Source organism: Cervus elaphus, chromosome 13 (assembly GCF_910594005.1).
Source record: "Cervus elaphus chromosome 13, mCerEla1.1, whole genome shotgun sequence".
Lineage (NCBI taxonomy): Eukaryota > Metazoa > Chordata > Mammalia > Artiodactyla > Cervidae > Cervus > Cervus elaphus.
Genome location: NC_057827.1, coordinates 31,483,438 through 31,506,306, shown reverse-complemented (window position 1 = coordinate 31,506,306; position 22,869 = coordinate 31,483,438). Strand labels below are relative to the sequence as shown.

At 47.1% G+C, this 22,869-nt stretch overlaps 1 protein-coding gene across 9 annotated transcripts in view; it reads right to left on the bottom strand.

Moving 5' to 3' along the window:
* Positions 1 to 22,869, bottom strand: part of LOC122706932 (amyloid-beta A4 precursor protein-binding family A member 2) — a 130,545-nt gene that overhangs the window by 27,354 nt on the left and 80,322 nt on the right. For 8 of the 9 annotated variants that reach the window (XM_043922519.1, XM_043922524.1, XM_043922517.1 and 5 more), the window contains 2 exons: positions 14,137 to 15,123; positions 886 to 966 (listed from right to left, as the gene is read on the bottom strand). In XM_043922519.1, coding sequence (XP_043778454.1) covers positions 886 to 966; positions 14,137 to 15,096 — 1,041 coding nt within the window. In that variant the 5' untranslated portion in view covers positions 15,097 to 15,123. Of the gene's footprint in view, positions 1 to 885; positions 967 to 14,136; positions 15,124 to 19,054; positions 19,070 to 22,869 lie in introns of those variants that run through there. The other variant, XM_043922516.1, reaches the window with a different exon arrangement.

Sequence of the window (22,869 nt, the reverse complement as noted above, 5' to 3'; positions counted from 1 at the left end):
GATAGTAAAGGACAGGGAAGCCTGGCGTGCTGCAGTCCATAGGGTCGCAAAGAGTCAGACATGACTTAGTGACTGAACAATAACAACTTCCATTGCAGGGGGCACATGTTGATTCTTGGTTGGGGAACTAAGATCCCACATGCCGGGCGGAGAAGCCATAAATAAATACATACATAAAATTTTTTTTTAATAAAAGCAAGATGAAGGAGATCAGACACTACTGCATGAGTGACCACAGTTACTTCATCCAAGTTACAAAACCTCATCCAAACCATGCTTTCCAGATAAGGGAAAGAACTTGCTTGAGGCCTCCCTCATTCTAACAACCTTCCCATCAGGGCAGTGGGAGTTTACATGGGATTGTTTTTAAAATCCACATAGTTGGTTTAAAACAGTGCTTATGGCAATTTCTGTAGACATTTCTGGTTCTCACAACCTGAGGAGGAGGGTTACTACCAGCACCGAGTTTGGAGAGGCCGGGAATGCATCTAAACATCCTATGGTGCCAGGGATATCCCCCCACAACAAAGAAGGATCTGGCCCCAGATATCCATGGTGCTACTACCCTTGAGTAATCCTGCTTTAGAACATGATGGTCAGTGGGGTGGACTGAGCCTCCATCAAATTGGGGAGCACCAATGAGTCCCGTGCACCAGAAGCAACACAGGAGCGCATGGCGGTGGGGGCCTGAGTCAATAGAAAAGGGACTTCCCTTCCTTCCTCAGGGCCGCCCCCTCCTGCAGGGCCACCTGGCTTTGCTTGTCAGGACCCACTTCTCCTAGGCACTGGGTGGGACGAGAGCCCTGTCCCACCCACATGGAATGGTGAGCCCTTGGGGACAGGGCAGGCAGCTCCCATGTCAAGGCCCTGGGTCAGAACTCTCACCTCTGGGATGTTGTTATTGTCAACCGGTCCATTGAGATCAGAGCGCTGTTGCTTTCTTGGCTGCTCCAAACCATTGCAAACCTGGAAAATGGAAAGTTAAAGATACAGATGAGGTCTTCACATGTTAGAAAAAATTTTTAAATGACTTTAAAATTACTTTAAAATAAATAAAATAAAAAATTTTTAAAAGAAATCAAGATACAAAACTGGAGATATGATACAATTTTGTAAAATTTATGTGTACATAGTTATGTGTGGGCGCACACAGATATAATTTAACTTTTCTGTCAGTAACATGTAGACTTTCTTACACCTCAAAAGTTATGTGAATCATAGTTTCTAATTTTATTGTTTATTATTATTTTCAACTGTGGCAAAGCGCATATGACAGAAAATTTGTGACTGTAACCATCTAAGTGTCCCAGTTCAGGGGCAACTAAGTACTTTCACCTAAATGGGCAACATCACCATCCATCTCCAGAACTCTCATCATCTGAAAAAACTGAAACTCTGTCCCCATCAAACACTAACTTCCTATTCCTGCCTCCCCCGGCCCCAGGCACCCACCAGTTATCTCTATGAATGTACTCAAAGGAACTCATATACGTGGACTCATATAAAATTTGTATTTTTCATGACTGGTTTGCTTCACTGAGCATCATGTCCTCAAGGTTCATTCCTATTGAAGCAGGTGTCAGAATGTCCTTCCTTTTAAAAGCTGAATAATATTCCACCTTTTATAAAGACCACATTTTGTTCATCCATTCATCTCTCCATAGATAGCTGAATAGATTCCATCTTTTGATTATTGTGAATAATGCTGCTAAAAACATGGGTGTACAGCTACCTCTTAGCGTTCCTGCCTTCAGTTCTTTATGTGTGTGTGTGGGGCTTCCCAGGTGGTGCTAGTGGTAAAGACTCTGCCTGTCAATGCAGGAGACGTAGGAGATGCAGAGACGCAGGTTCAATCCCTGGGTTGGGAAGACCCCCTAGAGAAGGAAGTGGCAACCCCCTCCAGTATTCTTGCCTGGAGAATCCCATGGACAGAGGAGCCTGGCGGGCTACAGTCCATGGGGCTACAAAGAGTCGGACACGACTGAGCCTGAGCATTAAATGTGACAGATTAGGTACCAGCAGTAGGACTACAGAATCATACCGCAATTTTACTTCTAATCTTCGGAGGAACTACCATACTGTTTTCCACAGCAGCTAAACCATTTTATATTCCCAGCAAGTGTCCAAAGGTTAAAATTATGTTTCTAAAAAACTCTTAATTCTTAGTTCAATGCAAATTCTAAAATCCAAATTATTTAGTTAGAGCAAAATAATCTACTGCAAGAGGGGAAAAAATGCCCCACAGACACATCATAAGTCTTCTCTTAAAGAAGACACCCATCCAAAATTCTACTTAGTTCAATAAACAAAATTTAAAGTTGAGTTATATTTTCTCTATTTAACACCCTATGTTTACATATGTGCTAAGTCGCTTCAGTAGTGTCCGACTCTTTGTGACCCCATGGACTGTAGCCCACCAGGCTTCTCTGTCCATGGGATTCTTCAGGCAAGAATATTGGAGTGGGCTGCCATTTCCTCCTCCAGGGGATCTTCCCGACCCAGGGACCAAACCTGCATCTCCTGCATTGGCAGGTGGATTCTTTACCACTAGCACTAACTTTGGAAGCCCTCAGTGCCCCGTACCATCCAGAAAATCTCCCCAGATCCAAGAACTGAAACTGCTGTCCAAACCCCAAAGCATGCTCTCGTGAGCCAGCATCACAAGTCAAGTTCCAGAACTTTCTTGAAATAAATTATCAAGCATCACTTCCCTGGTGTCTTGGCAGTAAAGAATCTGCCTACCAATGCAGGGGACACAAGTTCAATTCCTGGTCTGGAAAGATCCCACATGCCATGGAGTAACTAAGGCCAGTGCACCACAACTACTCAGCCTGTGCTCCAGGGCCTGTGCTCCACAACAAGAGAAGTCACTGCCATAAGAAGCCCACACACTGCAGTCAGAGAGTAGTCTCTGCTAGCCACAACTAGAGAAAAGCTTGCACACAGCAACAAAGACCCAGCGCAGCCAAAAATAAATAAAGTATCAACCAGTAGCAATATGATCACAAGGCAGTAATAAGTTTTATTTACAAATAAATTTATACTATGAACATACACATACATTATACTTATATTTATTTATGAATAGCTATCTTTTTTTTTTTTTTAAGGAAGATGGCTGTTTAGGAAAGTGGGTTCTCACCAGACACCTAGCCTGCCTGCATCTTCATCCTGGACTTATAGCCTCAGCCTCCAGATCTGACAGAAATAAATGCATGTTGTTTCTAAGTCCCCTGGTTTATGATACTCTGATTTAGCAGCCTCAAAGGACTAAAAGATAACACTCTTTCCACAAATGTTACGGTTTGGTCTAGAACCTAATTTTTCTGGCAGGAAGAGGACCATCATGTGGGGTAATAGACTCTCATCGAGGTGTCAGATATATGGTGGGGAAAGAGTACCTCCAGGACTGCCACCCGCCTTGTATCGGGTGCCTCTGAGAAATGAAAGAGGTCTTCATTCTGGGGGATGCAGTTTGGGCTTGGCCAGGGAGCTCAGGCTGGCTGGACGTCAGTGCCTCACACCATCCCGGCTCCACCCCAACACCTTAGCATAGGGCCGCAGCATGTGGTGACCACAGGCGACACAAGATCTCAGGTCCATGTCTAAGAGCAACTTCTCCCCAAAGCTCCCACAGCCTGTACCCTTCCCTCTGGAGCAACATTTCCTTTAACTCCCTTGGACCTCTCATCACCATGGCAACCACATCTCATGAAAAACAGCCAGAGTTGTTTCCAGAGAGGCAGGGGGTGACTTCTGCTGCTTCTCCTTGGGAAAACCCATCTGGTGCTCCCGTCATCATCTCATGGCAGGGGTGTGGGGCTTGGCAGCAGGTGACACAGTGTCCGAAATGAGCATGGTCGGAGGCCCACGTGGATGTGGGGTCCTGGCATCTTAGAGGAAGATGCTATTCAATTCTTTGTGCCCTCCCCATGGCAGAGCAGCCAGGTGCACCTCAAAATAAAATGCCAGCCAGGGTTATCTCTGACTTTCACAGCCAACATGGACAGCTGGGCCATATCCCTCATTAAGTAACTCCAGTGGACATTCTTGGTGCCACCCACTGGAACCCCTACCAGCCATCGCTGGTGAGGAGGGGCAGGTGAACTGAAACATGCTAATGCAGCAGGACCCCCAAACCTGCCCTTCATGGAGCCCTGAGAGCAGAACACTATCTGGTGGCACAGGCTGGGCACAAAAACTCCAGGACCAGGGCCAGCTGTTCGGGGCAGAGACGACTTGCCTATAAGAAGAATGCACTCATTTGAATAAATGAATAAATACACCCAGGCTTCCCGGGTGGCTCAGTGGTAAAGAATCTGCCTGCCAGTGCAGGAGACATAAGAGACGAGAGTTCTATCCCTAGGTGGGGAATATCCCCTGGAGAAGGAAACGGCAACTCAATCCAGTATTCTTGCCTGGACAACCCCATGGACAGAGGAGCCTGGTGGGCTACAGTCCACGGGGTTGCTAAGAGTCGGACGTGACTGAGCACACATGCATGCAGACAAAAAACATCCTGGCTCCAGTTGGTGAAACTAAAGCTAGAGCTTTTTAAGCGTGTCAATTCTGATTGTGCCTGCTGGATTAAACTGAAGATCCGGTGAAATTACCCACGTGGCTTCGGATGGAATAATGGCAAACAAGCATATGCCTACTCACTCTCGAGTCATCCGGAACAAAAGCCAAGTGTTTCCAAACGTGGTCCTGGATGACATGGGGATGAGAGACGTGGAGGGGAGCTCAGACAGGGACAGAGAGCATCGACATAAGGCCAAGGAAGCCACTGCTTCCCACTGGACTGTCCCATTTCCCCCCAGACAGGACTCAGTGTCAGAGAAACCCCAGTGCTGCACTCAGCAAAGGGAGAGCCTTCTCCAGGAATCCTTTCTTGTTTTCAAAGGCATCGGTCAACTGACTCATCAGTCATTCCATCCAAGATGTGCCCTCCTCCGTCCTGCTCAGGGGAGGTGGGGGGGTGTGCAGCTGGGACAGCGACACTGAAGATGCTCCCGTGGGGCCAAGCTGGGGGCATAACCCACAGGGCCGCTGATGGTCTGATCACTGATGGTCTCATCAGTGCCCTCCTCATCTTCTCTCTGAGGCCCTTCAATCCATCCCCTGACAAATGGTGACTCAGAAAAATAATCTGGTTCTGTTCCTCCCATTTCTGTCAGCATTCAGACCACTCCATGATCTTCACCTGGAGGAGGAGAAGCACTGGATAAAGTCTTCACTCTTATCTCACTTATCCCTCCGGGGCCGATCACATCTTCTCAAAGCCACCATGGCTACTGCTTAGTCGCTTCAGTCGTGACCAACTCTGTGCCACCCCAAGGACTGCAGCCTGCCAGGCTCCTCTGTCCATGGGATTCTCCAGGCAAGAATACTGGAGTGGGTTGCTATGCCCTCCTCCAGGGGATCTTCCTGACCCAGGGATCGAACCCAGGTCTCCCACATTGCAGATGGATTCTTTACCATCTGAGCCACCAAGGAAGCCAAATCTCTGACTTAAGAGAATCATGATGAGATCCACTGGGGAAGCCACTGGGGGCCTGGCCTTACTCTCTGTGACTTGTCTGATAAAACTTCCTCCAACACCAACACTGGGCCCCTCTGGCACTTCTCCACTCCATCATTCACTCTCCTTTCACAGGGCCCCCCAGGAAGGGGTAGAGGGTACACTGGGGACAAGACTTTCTGAGTAGAACCATGTTTTCCTAAACTGGCCTCTGTGTCTCCATCCTCATTACTGTTTCAAAAATACACTTTGTGAGGCTGCCATAGTGATTTCTCTGATTGATCTGGGCAAAGTAGATTGAAACATTCTGTAAAGGATTCACCATTCTAGACGCCATCAAGAACATTCATGATTCATAGGAAGAGGTCAGAACATCAACAATGACAGGAATTTAGAAGTTGATTCTGACCCTCATGGATGACTTAGAAGGATTCAGACCTGAGTGGAGGAAGTAACTACAGATGTGGTGGCAACAGTAGGAGAACTAGAATTAGAAGTGGAGCCTGAAGATGTTACTGAATTACCGCAATCTCATGATATAATTTAAACACATGAGGAATTTGCTTCTTATGGATGAACAAAGAAAGTGGTTTCTTGGGAAGGAATCTAATCCTGGTGAAGACACTGCGAAGATTGTTGAAATGACAACAAAGGATTTAAAATATTACATAAACTTAGTTGATGAAGCAGTGGCAGAGTTCCAAAGTTGGATTGGATTGACTCCAATTTTGAAAGAAATTCTACTGTGGGTAAAAATGCTCTCAAACTGCATTGCATGATACAGAGAAATTGTTTGTGAAAGGAAGAGTCCATCAATTGAGGTAAATTTCACTGTCATCTTATTTTAAGAAATTGCCATGGCCACCCCAGCCTTCAGCAACCACCAGGCCGACCAGTCACCAGCCATCCACACTGAGGCGAGGCCTTCTGCTTGCAAAAAAAATGACAACCCCAGAAGGCTCAGATGACGCTTAGTATTTTTTTTAGCAATAAAGTACTCCTTTATAAAATAATTTTTAAATTTTATTTATTTATTAATTTTGGCTATGCTGGGTCTTCGTTGCTATGCAGTTTGTTTCTAGTTGCAGCAAGCAGGGGCTACTCTCTAGCAGAGGTATTCGGGCTTCTCACTGCAGTAGTTTCTCCTGTTTCAGAGCAGAGGCTCTAGAGTGCCATTTCAGTAGTTGTGGCACACAGGCTTAGTTGCCCCAAGACATGTGGGATCTTCCTGGACAGGGATCAAGCCTGCATTCACATGAGGATTCTTTTTTTTTATTAGTTGGAGGCTAATTACTTCACAACATTTCAGTGGGTTTTGTCATACATTGATATGAATCAGCCATAGAGTTACACGTATTCCCCATCCCGATCCCCCCTTCCACCTCCCTCTCCACCCGATTCCTCTGGGTCTTCCCAGTGCACCAGGCCCGAGCACTTGTCTTATGCATCCCACCTGGGCTGGTGATCTGTTTCACCATAGATAATATACATGCTGTTCTTTCAAAACATCCCACCCTCACCTTCTCCCACAGAGTTCAAAAGTCTGTTCTGTACTTCTGTGTCTCTTTTTCTGTTTTGCATATAGGGTTATCGTTACCATCTTTCTAAATTCCATATATATGTGTTAGTATGCTGTAATGTTCTTTATCTTTCTGGCTTACTTCACTCTGTATAATGGGCTCCAGTTTCATCCATCTCATTAGAACTGATTCAAATGAATTCTTTTTAACGGCTGAGTAATATTCCATGGTATATATGTACCACAGCTTCCTTATTCATTCATCTGCTGATGGGCATCTAGGTTGCTTCCATGTCCTGGCTATTATATCACATGAGGATTCTTATCCACTGGACCACCAGGTAAATCCTAAAGTACTGTTAAATTAAGGTATGCACATTGTTTTTTAAATGCTACTGCACACCTAATAGATGACAGTATAGTGTAAACATAACTTTGGATGCACTGAGACATCAAAAAATGTGTGTGACTCACTTTATTGAGATATTCACTTAACTGCAGTGGTCTGGCATCAAGCCACAATATCTCAGGGGTCTGCTAACACAGAAAGAGTGCAGATTTGTCATTACCAGGGGCTAAGGGAGGGGAGATGGGGGACTGACTGCTTGGTCCAGTGGCTAAGACTACTCACTCCCAATGCAGAGGGCCTGGGTTCGATCCCTGGTCAGGGAACTAGATCCCAAATGTCCCAACGAAGACCCAGTACAGTCAATAAATACAAATGAATATTTAAAAAATAATAAGCATGGTCTCCTTTAGGGTTGAGGAAAATGTTCTAGAACTGAGTAGTGGCGGTTGTACAACACTGCAGTCGATGTCACTGAATTGTACCCTCTAAAACGGTCAAATTGGTAAATTTCATGTTATGTGTCTATAGCTACACTTTTAAAGTAACAGGGAAAGAAGGAGTAAACAGAGCCCTCAAATGATCAAAAACACTGACTCTGCCTTTGACATCCCTTTCAACTCAGCACTAGATTCCTGCATGGTGGTCACGGCCAGCTGGTACAGGACTAGCCCTCACCAGGGACACAAGGGCCAAGGGGAGGATGAAGGCAGCCCAGATACAGTGATAGGACCACAGACACTTCTCCCTCCCAGACACCTGCCCCCAACCCTGGATGTCACAGTTGGATTCAAAATTCCTTCCTGGGGAAGGAGGCGCCCCAACACTCCAGGCAGTTACAGGACCAGGGAGCATCACGTGTGATTTAGCTCAATTCTCAAAGGAGAAAAAGCCCCATGACCCCTGGGGGCCAGCAGGCTGCTTCTCCCACAGGTTTCCTAAGTTTGCTACAAACACAGGCCTCCCTGCCAGTAACTGTAAGGTAAGGAGCCCTGTGTGAGCAGTTTAAAGACAGCTTAATGACAGTAGTTTAATGACAATTTAATGACCCTCCAGGGTGAAGAGCAATCTTTTGGTATTACAGCAGGTTCAGGCTGGGGGCTCTCGTGAGCCCAGAGACCCTCCATGCTCTCCCAACCACTCCCCTCTCAGCGTAGAGCCCCTCACACATTCTGGGAAAGTGAACATGGCATCAGATAAGCGGATGAAACCAAGGCACCCAGGTCCCAAGGAAATCAGATGAAGATGCTAAGTCAATGTTCAACTTCCAGCTCCAAGACACTTTCCATATTTAGCTTGTCCGTAGAGACTGCCATTCCCCACCTAGAACTGCCCAAACCAGCTCTCTGTTCTCTGGACACGAGAAGGAATTCTCTGTTCCAATCAATACTTTTAGTCCTGGACTTCCCTGGCGGCCTGTCAGTGTAGGAGATGTGAGTTTGAACCCTGGTCCGGGAAGATCACACATGCCATGAGCAGGCCATGGAGCAGCTAAGCCCATGCACCCCAACTACTGAGCTTGTGCTCTAGAGCCCATGCTTTGCAACAAGAGAAGTCGCCAGGTGAGAAGCCCATGTACCATAACTAGAGAGCAGCCCCTCACTCACCACAACGACAGAAAAGCCTGAGCAGCAATGAAGGCCCAGCACAGCCAAAAATAAACAAATAAGTCCTAAATAATACTATTGGCATGTGTGTGTTCAGTCGTGTCCAACTCTTTGCAACCCCATGGACTGGAGCATGCCAGGCTCCTCTGTCCATGGAATTTTCCAGACAAGAAACACTGGAGTGGGTTGCCATTTCCTTCTCCAAATAATACTACTAGTCCTAAATAATAAACAACTCAATGTAACTGCCTACAGCTACCAATACTAAATCCTATGACTCCTAATTTGAAAAGCAAGTTTAACCAGGAGATCCCAATGATCTAGTAAACTTCTATTAAATCTACTGTTATGAATGTGCTGTACAGAACATCTAGTTTTCTTAAAGTTGAGGATGAGGAGAGAGTGTTTTCATAGTAAATTTGATAACATATTTTTCTTTTAACAATACTAACAAGGTACGACCTCAATCATTTCATGTAACCCAGTGGTCTGCATGATCTATGTGAAAGCCAAGCAGGAATAATAATCTGGGGTTCACCCCTCCTCTGCCCTTCCACCCCTGCCAAGGTGGGATCACATCTGTTAATGGACAAGACCCCAGAAGGAGAGAAGGGAAGGTGCCCCCTTCTCACTCAGGATGTGGTTGTCTACTCATGGCTCATCTTAATCCTGAATATCCCGAAAACTTCCAGAGATGTGCAGATCCACCCAGTGTCCACAGGCCCACATGAGTGTGGTCAGCTATCTCTCCTGTAGCTCCACCGGTCCTTCAGATAGACAAAGAATGTTTTGTTTGTATGATATGGGTTATAGGTGCTCAGATAGCCTCAACTTGGTTTCAGGTGATTCAAGTTGGCTCAGGCCAGTGAATGGGACAAGAGCCTTTTCTTTTTAGATATACATAAAATAAAATGTATAATTTTAACCAATTTTAGGTGGACAATTAAGTGGCATTAGGTGCATGCACACCAATATACAATCATCACCACCATCCGGCCACAGAACTTTTCATCATCCCCAATGGAAGCTCTGTCTCCATTAAACACTAACCCCATCCCCCCCAAATCCCACCATCCCCCAGTCTGCCTCCATCTCTGTGGGTTTAATTAGTGTAGGTACCTCACTTGCGTGAAATCATACAGGATTTGACTTTTTGTGAGGCTATTTTCACTCAGCACAGTGGCCTCAAGGTTCATCCCTGTTGTAGCATTTCCTTTCTTTTTAGGGCTGATTAATATTCCATTGTATTGTATGTAAAAGTCTTTCTTAGGTAACTGTAACTGTGGCTCAGAAGAGAAATCAATCTTCCCACAAATACTGAAAAGAATGACCAAACTGAGATCTCTGAATTTGTGCCAAGCAGCCCATATTTTAGGTGACTTAGAATCCTTTGGTTTAATTCCCTGTTTCATTTTTCCTGGCATTTAGAAAGGGTGTTGTACATTATATAAGATATCAGGCGAGAAAAACCTCGGGCAGCAAGTCCACATCATGACATCTCCCGTGATTTGCAAATTCAACGTAACAAGAAAAACTCTAACCCACCACCACTCATGTCTGGAGTAGGTTTTGAGGACCAGTGAATGACTACATTACCCCCTCATTTCTTGAAATTAACATTCACATTTCTAAAAGTGACCAGCATGCTGTGTTTTATATTCATGGGTCCCCATGAATGAACAAATGAATGAATGAATGCAGAAGGGAATAAACAGATCACAGCAAGGAAGAGCATCTATTCTCAATGGCTTGCCTGGTGGCTCAGATGGTAAAGAATCTGCCTGCAATGCAGGAGATCCAGGTTTGAGAAGATCTGGGTTGGGAAGATGCCCTGGAGGAGGAAATGGCAACCCACTCCAGTATTCTTGCCTGGAGAATTCCACAGACAGAGGAGCCTGGGGGCAGGGGTGGTTACAGTCCATGGGGTCACCCAGTTGGACACGACTGAGCTGACACACACAGAGAAGGAAGAAGCAGCCTCAGTGGCCAGAATTCCCCAGAAGCACCCAGAGACCTGGCTCAGGTAGGAGTAGTCTGGGTCTGAGCCCATCTGAGGAAGGCCCTGGGGTGGGTGAGTCTTCAGCAGAGCATAACCATTCACAGTCAGAGATCCAGAGGCTCCAAGAGTCAAGATCAGGGACATGGGTCTCCCAGCCGGCACCCGGGTCTGCTTTGAGGGGAAGCTTGAGACCCAAAGACTAAGAGGGAAGGGTCAGGGGTGGTGCAGGGCTGCACCAGTGGTCAAAATGGGCAATGGAGGCAGAATCTGAGGCCATGTGCAAGTGTTCGGGCTGATGAAGAAAAGGATTGACCAAGGAGGGTAAACAGGCAATGCCCCCAACAGCAATGTCCCTCCAAGCTGATGTAGTGTTCCCCCAGCACCGTCCTGAGCCACAGACCCTCATCCAAAGTCTAGCTCAGGCTCTCTGACCTATCCAGCCTGGCTGCACCCAGCACAGAGCAAGTGGCCAGCAGAGGGACAGACCCCACATTTGTGTCAGCACCAAGGACAGTGCATGGCCAGTTCAGTCACCATTCCTGAAGGGGACCATCTGTTTGCTGCTGGAACCAACCAGAGGGACCCGACAAGCCCAGATCCAGGCATCCATTCACTCCAGCAGTCTGGGCCTGGGCTTGGTCTCAGGTGGAGAGACCAGCTTCTCTCCTGTGAAGGCTGATGGTGGTCCTGGCAGGGTCTGGAGTCCACTCTTGGTTCTGGGGCACCCTCCTGTGCAACACCCCTCTCTCAGCCTTTCTGAGCTGTGCTGAGTTCTCCTGAGTTGTCCATGGCATGCACTAATGCAGGACTGGGAACTATTCTTGGTTAGCTTCCTATCACCACAGGGCCGCGTCTTTTTTAGTCACTGATTAGCACTGACCACCATCTGAGTGCTTTGGGGTGCAAACCCCGTGGCAAAGCCTCTGCCACGCTGTTCCATCTCCGAATCTCATGCTCGGCAATGTGGTCTTTCTCCCTGAACAGAAGCTGTTGCTATATATTCTCCTGTGGAGCCCTGCACTTTCTGGGGAATGTCATGAGAATAATGGATCCCCTGGGATGTGTCTCGAGTTCCTGGAACATGTAGGGGATTCTGATAGTGTTCAGGGATGGAAGATGCAAGGGGGCCAGCGCCCTGCGCCAGTCCTCCACCCAGTTCTCTCTTGCTGAAATCTGCCCTGGACCCACACTGCTGGCATATCCATGCCATTCAAGTCAAAGCAGTGCAATTCCAGCTCTACACATGGTAGGCGCCCTCTTCCCTGGCACCTGTTCTTATAGATGCTGCCAAACCCATCACCTCTGTCCCTTACACAGGAGCCTCTTCCCTGGCCATCCACCTGAGATGCTCAGGGCCTTCCCGACATCCTGCCCCTTAGCCCCCTCGAGGTTCCCAGCCCCCTGATGGCCCAGCTCTGTCCCTCTCACATCACCATCCTCAAGCCAGGTCCTTCACTTCCACTTGTCCTCCTGGCCTCGTCACAATCCCCGACCCCACGGTATGCTAAGGATACCCATGACCTCCAGGTTCAGCCCTGCCTGGGCAGCTAATTTCCCAAAGCCCCCATCTAAGTCTCAGGGCCACCCTGCTTATGACCTACAAGGTAACCTGTCCCCAGGAAGCTGCCTGGGACTCGTGGGCTGGGTGGGGCCTCTGCTAGGCTCCCAGTCCCACCCAGATGGACAGGGAGTCTCTCCCTCTAGAATGAGGTTCTCCATGCAAGCTCAAGTCACTTTCATCTCTGCACACCAGGGCCTAGCATGTGGCAAGGGCAATTTTCTTGTGCCACCTGGGAGGGTTTGCAGATGCAGCCAGCCCAGGAGATCAGGAGTGGCCTTAGTGGGAGAGTAGGCTCAGAAGGAATGCCAGTTTGGAAACTCCAGAGCTGCCCCCCTCAATGGGGGGGGGAGCTCCCCCACATCCGCTAATGCAACAACAGTTTATATATACACACTATCTATATATCTACACTATATATACACATATATACACTATCATCTATAAGATGGATAGCTAGTGGGAAGCTGCTGTATAGCACAGGGAGCTCAGCTCAGTGCTCTGTGATGACCTAGAGGGGCGGGTTGAAGGGGGTGGTGCTCAAGAGGGAGGGGATACATGTATTTGTATAGCTGATTCACTTTGCTGTACAGCTGAAACTAACACAACAATGTAAAGCAACTATCGGTTCAGTTCAGTTCAGTCACTCAGTTGTGTCCGACTCTTTGCGACCCCATGAACCGCAGCACGCCAGGCCTCCCTGTCCATCACCAACTCCCGGAGCTCACCCAAACCCATGTCCATTGAGTCGGTGATGCCATCCAACCATCTCATCCTCTGTTGTCCCCTTCTCCTCCTGCCCTCAATCCTTCCCAGCATCAGCAAGTACATCTCAATAAAAAATATATGAAAGCAATTCATTTTCATTTGTCCACAGAATTAGCCAAATAGAAGTTCCTTTACATGCATCTAATAATCATATCTTCTTTTTATATACACAAGGTTTTTTTGAAAGGCAGCTTTTCAAAAGTGTTTATTACAATATACACTTTACTTTGCTATAATTAAAAGAAAATATAGTTACGCTTAAATCCACTGGCCTCATTAGCATGCATTTCTTCTCCATGTCTCTGTCAAACCTTCAAATAATTACTTGCAAAATGGTTATTTACAGCAAATTTCTGATTACACCAAGGCCCTCAGGCTTTCAGAGAAGTGTCACCAGATTCAACCGCCCCTGTGAAATGCACTCGGGTTGCTGCCCCTTGCCACTGGGCTGTCCCAACCACTGGCCACAGCCATCTGCACTTGCCGGCAGTACTAGATCCCTGTGACTGACCAAAACCACCCAGGGAGGGGCAACAGTCTCAGTGACCACACCCACACAAGCAGATCCACAGCAAGCAGGGGAAGGAACCAAGCTCTGCTGGGGGCTGGGTGTCTGCTGGGAGCCCTGGCTTCCAATCAGCCTCAACAAGATTTCCTCGGCAATTGCTACAGCATCTGATGGGTGAACAGGAGTGGCTGGGAAGTCCACGCATAACTGAACATGTGGAGAGCTGGCTCGCATTCTGACCTGTGGGCTGCATGGACACCTTTGCTCTCAGCCCCTCCCTCTGCTTCCCCAGGGCTGATCAGAATCTTACCTCCTCTTGGGGCCACTTGGGCCTCTCCTCTGGGGTCCTGGTCTTGGTCTTGAAGCTCCTTTGAGGGTCGGTGGGGTGCTTGGTCTCGGGAGGGAGGTTCAGCGACTTGGGCCTGCCCTCATGTCTGCTGGGGCCACGGCTAGCCTCGGCCTGCGGGCAGGCCTCGGGGGAGTCCCTGGGCCCCGGCTCAGGCCCCCGCGGCGTGTGCTCGGGGCTGGCCTCGCCACCACTGGTGATGCTGCTCATGCTCAGGCTCATCTTGATCTCAGCCACAATCTGGTCGATGTCCTCCTCCTGGTCCTCTGGGTCCCCATCCCTGCGCCTTGGGCGGTAGGGCGACGTGCTGCCTGCATTCCCATTGGCCTCGGCAGGGTAGTAGTCCTGGTAGGCCTCCTCCCCGGGACAGTAGTGGACGCCCTCTTCCTGGTCCCGGGAGTCCAGGACCGAGGCCTCGTCCTCGGGGACAGAGAGGTGGCCGTCCCGGTAGCCAGGGCTGCCCGGGTCGCTGTGGCCATGTGCGTGCGGGCCCGTGGGCTCCGTCCACTCCTCCACCGCCTCCTGGCACTCATCTGTCTCCAGGTGGCGCGTGTCGTGAGTCAGGTAGCCCTGCCCGTCACAGTCCGTGCCCTGCAGGTAGCTGTCGTCCTCCGGGCAGTAGCGAATGTAGTAGGTGATGCCCTCCTCCTCTTCGGGCAGCCCCTCGTCGTAGTCCTCCTCCTCCGAGGTGTTGTTCACATAGTCGGAGCTGGAGTCCCCATCAGGGCTCTGGTCGGGGCCGCCCTGCTCAGCAGGCACTGGGCTTTCGGGCCGCAGGGCCGCCAGCTCCAGGTCGGTGGGCACGTACTCCTCCAGGGCCAGCTCTGCGTCCTCACTCTCGGGCTCTGGGCCCGGCCTCGCCCTGTGGTCCAGCAGGCTGCTCGCCACGCTCTGACGCTTCCGGTGGGCCATGGTGGGGCTCATACGGCCATCGTCACCAGGAGGCAGCCACTGCAGGGAGGAAGGATGACAGGAGAGTCAGAACCTGGCCCGAGGAGCACGCCCAGGAGATGTAACTTGTGTCCATTCAGATGACAGGACACCCCACCTCAGCTGACTCCAGTGTCAGGATCATTGCAAGCCCTGCCAAAGAGACAGGAGGGCACCAGGGCTGGAGGAGGAAAAGGGGACCCTGGCGACTCCCCAGGACACCTGCTGCTTCCCCCCAACTCGCCACTCACTCATGACTTCTCTGTTTTATATAATTGGAGTATAGTTGATTTACAATGTTGTGTTAGTTTCTGGTGTACAGAAAAGTGAATCAGTTATACATGCATAAACATATATTTTTTTCAGATCCTTTTCCATCATAGGTTATCACAAGGTATTGAATATAGTTCCCTGTGCTATACAGTAGGCCTTTGTTGATTATCTAGATTATATATAGTAGTGTGAATGTGTTAATTTCAAACTCCCAATTTATTCCTCTCCCAACCCTTTCCCCTTTGGTAACCATAGTTAATTTTCTATGTCTGTGAGTCTGCTTCTATTTTGTAAATAAATTAATTTACATCATTTTTTGGAGAAGGAAATGGGAACCCACTCTAGTATTCTTGCCTGGAGTAATCCCACAGACAGAGGAGCCTGGCAGGTTACAGTCCATGGGGTCGCAAAGAGTCGGACAGGGCTGAGCGACTAAGCACAGCACAGCACATTTGCAAGACAATTATGCGGCAATTAAAATATTTACAAAGAGTTATTGCATAAAATATGCTGCTGTAATTTATTCACCACCCAACAAACAGAATAAACTGTGAAGAAATGCATTTAAATCCCAGCAGAGGTTTGATTTGAGGGATGAGACAGTGTTATTCACTTCCCTCCTTTATTCAGTTTTGAATACGGTATTTCTGGGGCTTCCCAGGTGGCACTAGTGGTAAATAACCCACCTGCCAATGCAGGAGACACGGGTTCAATCCCTGAGTCGGGAAGATCCCCTGGAGAAGGGCATGGCAGCCCACTCCAGTATTCTTGCCTAGGAAACCCCAGGGACAGAGAGCCTGGCACACTATAGTCCACAGGGTCGAAAAGAGTTGGATACGACTGAGCAACTTTCACTTTCACTAAAGTGGCATTTACCTGTGTTGTGGGACACAGTAACACCTAAAGACCTTGCAAGCCCCCACCCCAGAGTCTCAACAAACCCAATGGAGGCACCACCCAGGTGATCATTCACACCATCAATCCTTCATTCGTACCATCCTTCCTGCAATTCTCCCTAGGCTGTCTGCCAGTCCTGCCTCCCACCCAGAACATTCTGTGACTTTCTGCGGGTGGGGGGGCCCACCCTCCAGTGACTCACCCTCCAGTGACTCACCCTCAAGTGATGGCAGCTGGAAGGGTGTAAAGGAAACTCCGAAAGCTGAGATGAAACTCCTGAGATAAAGGGCAGGATGCTCCATCACTCTGTCAAATGATTATCTCCTGAATAAAAAATCTCTCTGGGGATTTCTTTGAATAGCCAGCCTCTCCTGGCTTATTCAAAATGATTTAACTCTACTCACATGTAACTTCCTTACAAACGTTTCCTCTGGGGGAAGCAGGAACTCTGGGGTATTTAGTGGTGTGGTGGGGGCGGAGGAGGGATTACAAAAGAGAAGATGCAGGAGTCACCTGTGGCAGCCCCCCTCTGGAGCACACCTGGGTTTCTGTACCCCTGAATTCCCCACACACAGGCTCCCTCATCCTTGGCTGGGGAAGGGCTAGCCCCTGCTGACGGGCAGCTCCCCACCACCCCTGGGCTCAGCTGTGTCCTCCCCACTGTTGCTAACAGCGTGCATGACGATTCTCCTGGCAGGAGACCTGGCTGTGTGCACACACGCATTCACTCACACACACACACACACACACACACACCCTCCCCTTTGCCCCCACCTCCCTGTCTCCTAGAAACCTAGAAACCTCTGACCCTAGAGACCTGGCTGTGTGCACACACGCATTCACACACACACACACACACACACACACACACACACACACACCCTCCCCTTTGCCCCCACCTCCCTGTCTCCTAGAAACCTAGAAACCTCTGACCCTAGAAAAGTCTGAGGAGGGGATACAGTGCAGGTACTTAACAAATGAGGGCCCTGCCCTTGACTTCTCAAGACAAAAATTAAAAAGGATGCCCAGGCTGTCAGCTGGCGGTCGCTGATGTGTGGCTGGCAGCTGACGGAGAAGTGGGGGGCAGGGTCCCCCTGTGCAGACTGAGTGAGGGATGAGGGACTGGGCAGCCTCTGGCAAGGATCCCCGGGCACTTCTCTAGCCTCCTGGGTCCTCACCTGCCCCAGAGGGTGTTCAGTTCAGTCGCTCAGTCGTGTGGGGCCGGCACCAATTTGGGGGTGGGTTGGGGGTGCGGTCACCAGCAGTCTCTGGTCTTGGCCTCCAGTTGAGGACAGAGATCCCAGAGCTGTCTTGGGTACGGGGCAGGGACCCGCTCAGGGCCCGGATGTTCATAGTCAGTCCCAAGGCCCTGGCCTTTTGTCCCCTTGTGGCATCTCTGGCTGGCTTTGCATCGGGCAGGTCCTTCACCAGTCAGTCCCCACACTTCAGAGCCTAGAGCTCAGAACTCCTGGCTCCGCCCTTGGAGCTTCTGATTCAGGACATCTGGGTGGGGCTGAGGTTGTGCTTTGCTTCTCTTTTTTCTGAGCAGTTGTTTATTTTTTCTCATTTTTCTGAGCAATTGTCTGATTTTTTTTTTAATTGAGGTATAGTTGCTTTACAATGTTGCATTCATTTCTGTTGTACAGTGTGAATCAGCTGTGAAAGTGTTAGTTGCTCAATTGTGTCCAACACCTTGTGACCCCATGGACTGTAGCCCCCCAGGCTCCTCTGTCTATGGGGATTTCCCAGGCAAGAATATGGGGTCTTCCCAACCCAGGTCTTCTGCATTGCAGGTGGATTCTTAACTGTCTGAGCCACTGGGAAATCAGCTATATGTATACATATATCTCCTCCCTCTTGGACCTCTCCCCACCCCCTATCCTACCACTCTAGGTCATCACAGAGCACCCAGCTGAGCTCCCTGTGCTATACAATAGCTTCCCACTAGCTATCCATTTTACACATGGTAGTATATATATGTTGATCCCAATCTCTCAATTCATCCCACCCTCCCCTTCCCTCATTGTGTCCACTCATCCATTCTCTACATCTGTGACTCTAACAGGTGTCAGAATTGGGCTGATGCTGCTGGTCTGAGATCAAATGTAGACCACCACATTGGACAGGAAGCCAGCCACTTGCCCACCCTCCAGCCATCATATCTTTGAAATCAAGAATAAAAGTCCCAGGACTTCTTGGAAAAACAGGTTTGCAGGTTTCAGATCTGAGAGTCTAAACACAATTCATCGTAGCTGCCTTGAGGTCCCCTGATGGCCGCCTCAGTTCAGTCTCCTTCCTGAACAGGGAAGAGAAAAGTGGATTTCAAGGCCAGATCAGAGCAGGATGGCTTGGATAAAGATGGAAAATGCTCCCTCCAGGAACAGGCAGGTCAGACCTCCTCATGGTCCCACCTCGTCACAGCAGCTGCAGAGTGCCCACTGCCTGTGTTATGGTCCGGCATCTCTCTGCAGGTGCTGTCTAACCTCTCTGCAAGGCCCACTGCAAGGTGGAGCGGGCTGCCAACCCAGGGTCCCTGACCTCGGGGCTCCAGATCTGGAGATGGAGCATGGAGAACAGAACAGTATTGTAGGTACTATCAATGGGAAGGCAGATTTTGTCTTGGGTAGCAGAGGGCTCCCTTTGGGATGAAGAGTCTAAAGAGACAGATGGCTGGTCTCTGAAAGTGAAGTTGTCCCAACACAACACTGTAAAGCAACTATACTCCAATAAAAATTTTCTTAACATGGCCATTATGAGCTGACAATGAGTTTGTGAAACTCACCATGTTTCCTCTCTGAGTAGGCATGTACAATGGTGGGCAAGGGAGACCTTAAAGAGAGAGAATACACCTGAATTTCAACAAGACACATGACAAGTCTTTCCTAACTTTCCTGTGGCTCAAACTGAAGTATGCTGAGTTGGATACAGCAAAATGAGATGGATTAGTGGCCAACTGAGTGATCAGACTAAGAAGTCATCAATTCGTGGATAAGCATCCATCTGTGGGGGTTTTCCAATGATCTGGTTGTGTTCAACCAGAGATGATGATAACAAAGACTGCAGCTCTTCAGAACTGCAGTTGACAGAAACCTGGAAGACATGAAGTATAGGGGTGGCAGAGAGGAGGTTTAGCTATATCACGCATGGAAGATCTTACATATCCTGCTCGATCCAGTTAAAGCTGTGCTTTCACAGCCAGACATGCTCACGTGAATCACAAACCTCAGCCCTGAAGCAGTGCTCTTCTGCAAGCCCACTCTTAACAAGGCAGAGAGGCTTCATTTCTTCAAGGAAAAACCAAAATCTTGCACCAATAATTGGACTGGCCCTCTATCCCCAAGACTGAAAAGCCCATTTCACACAGTTCTCCCATCTGTTCCTTTCATCACAAGCTTATAATAAAGGCTATTTTCTTCCAAGATCATTATTTTTTCCCTTGCCTTGAAGAGGAGGTGGAAGACAATCCTTTTATAGCCCTTGTGACAAAGGATAAGAATGAAGGAAAAGCAAAGAATGATTTATGACATATAAAATATGCATTACAGGGACTTCCCTGGCAGTCCAGTGGTTAAGAGCTCATCATCCAATGCAGGGGGTACAGGTTCAATCCCTGGTAGGGGAGCTAAGATCCCACATGCCTCATGGCCAAAAAATAAAAATAAAAATCCAAAACATAAAAATAGAAGCAATATTATAACAAATTCAATAAAGACTTCAAAAGTGGTCCACATCAAATAAATAAACCTCTTGAACAAATATAAATAGATAAATAAAATGTGATATCTGATGTATGGCTACAAAGCATGTTTCAAGATATCATCACCCATGACACAGTGGGGAGAATAAAAAATGTTGTGCCTGAGAAAGTCTACTTCTGATGATGGTGCACCAGCTTATACCAGTCTAATCCCCACACCAGTAACAACTAGTAACTTTTGATGGTTTTTTTTTTTTTAGTTTCTGTGGAAGCATCAGAGAACTGCCAAAGCAGCTAGGACTTGAGGGGCTGAGATCCCAACAAGCAAGAAAAAACACTGAAATCATCTCAGCATCCTGTGTGGCTTTTCTCTTCAAGGCAGCTGTGCACCCATAAATGGTTGAAAAATAGCAGAAAGTGGTGGTTGCCAGGCAACAAGACCAAGCACAAAAGAAAGTGAAAGTCGCTCAGTCATGTCCAACTCTTTTTGAAACCCCATGGGTTGTAGCCTGCCAGGCTCCTCTGTTCATAGGGATTCTCTAGGCAAGAATACTGCAGTGGGTAGCCATTCCCCTCTCCAGGGAATCTTCCCAACTCAGGGATCAAACTTGGGTCTTCACTGCAGGCAAGCTTTTTGCCATCTGAGCCACCACAGAAGTTCTACTCCATGCTCTGTGGTGACCTAAATGGGAAGAAAATCCAAAAAAGAGGGGATATATGTATCTATACAGCTGATTCACTTTGCTGTATAGCAGAAACTAATGCAATGTTATCAAGCAACTATACCCCAATAAAAATTCATTAGGAAAAAAGAACTTGAGGTGCCAAGTTCCTGGAGAAAGGAAACAAGACTCTGACATTTTATATTAGACAAGGGTGAAAGTTGAAACAATCTGAACAATAAATAAAATAGTACTGTATAAACCGAAGTATAAAATAAATATCCTTGAGTTCACACAATGTAAACAATAAACAAGAGAAAAGCAGAAAACCCCTGTGCAGAATTCCTCCATATATTTTGTGCAGACACTGCCCCCTCCTGGAGACGAGGCAATAACTCCCAGGTGATCAGGTTAATATTAACAGTGGTCAGTTGCACCCTGATCTGATAGGAGAACAGTACTGCTCCCTATGCGGTCTCCTGACCCAAAGTTTATAAGCTCTGACTAACCAGAAGGAGAGTATCAGACAAACCTGAGCAGAAGGATAGTCTAAAATACCTGACGAGTACTTCTCAAAACTGTCAAAGTCATCAAACACAAGGAAAGCCTAAGAAGCTACCACAATCTAAAAGCACACTGCTATACTTAAAATGGATAACCAACAAGGACCTACTGAAGAGCACAGGGAACTCTGCTCCGTGTTAGATGGCAGCCTGGATGGGGGGCAGTTTGGGGGAGAGTGGATACATGTATGTGTATGACTGAGTCACTTCACTGTCCACACAATATTGTTAATTGGCTATACTCCAATACAAAATAAAAAGTTCAAAAAAATAAAATAAAAACTAGATAATCAACAAGGACATACTGAAGAGCACAGGAAACTCCGCTGGATGTTATGTGGCAGCCTGGATGGGAGGAGAATTTGGGGGAGAATGGATACATGCACATGTATAGCTAAGTCTCTTCACTGCCACCTGAAACCATCACAACATTGTTAATTAGCTATACCCCATTACAAAATAAAAAGTTTTTTAAAAAGTACCTAAAGAGACATGAAGATTAAAATTTAATTCGGTATCTTAAATAATGGAACAGAAAAAGCACAGTAGGTAAAAATTAAGAAAAACTTAATGAAGTATAAACTGTGGCTAATAATTATGTATTGATACTGTTTCATTACTTGCTACAAACGTACCATGTGAATGTAAGATGTTAACAATAGGGAAAAATCAGAATAGGATATATGGGCACTCTCTCTACTATCTTTTCTACTTCACTGTAAACATAAAACTATTCTAAAGTAAAAAAATTTACCTAAAAAAGAAAGTTGGTGTAGTTGCATTAATATTCACAGTAAGAAAAGAAGCATTATTAAAGGAAAAAAATAAAAAATCTTGATAAAAAAGGGCAACCTGCTAGGAATAAATTGTAAGTTTAAATTTAAGTGTATGCATACTAAGCTATATGCTCTCAAACTTTATAAAAGGAGAAAAAAATCAAACTCAAAAAGACAACTCTGAAATCACTATGGGATACTTTTTAATACACTTCTTTCAGTAAATGATTTACAATAAGCAAACAAAAATCAGAGTAGAATTAGATTTGAACACCACAGTTGCCAAAAATGTCCTCATTAACAGATAAAACTTACTGCAATGAGGAAATACATACAAGTGCACATAGAAAATTGTGTCAAAATTAATCACATGGTAGACAAGACTAAAATGAGTCTAAACAAATTTCAAAATGTTGAAATCATAAAGAATATGTTTCTGATTACAGTGTAATTACACCAGAAATAAATAAAAATATAACTAGAAAATATGCAGATATTTGGGGATGAACCACTTCTAAATAACCTATAAACAGAACAGAACATAATAGATAGAACACAGGGAATGGCTACCCACTCCAGTATTCTTGCCTGCAGAATCCTCTGGACAGAGGAGCCTGGTGGGCTATAGTCCACAGGGCCACAAAGAGTCAGACATGAAAGAGCAACTAACTAAAAAGAACATAAATACAAAACTTAAAAACATTTTGTACTGGTTAATAATGAAAATACCACACGTCAAAAAATAGTTACACACTCATATTCATAGCTGGACTATTCACAGTATTCAAAAGGTGGAAAGAACACCTGTCCATTGATAGATGAATGGACAAAGAAAATGTGGCATATCCTCACAATGGAATATTATTCAGCCTTTAAAAAGGAAGGAAATTCTGATCCAA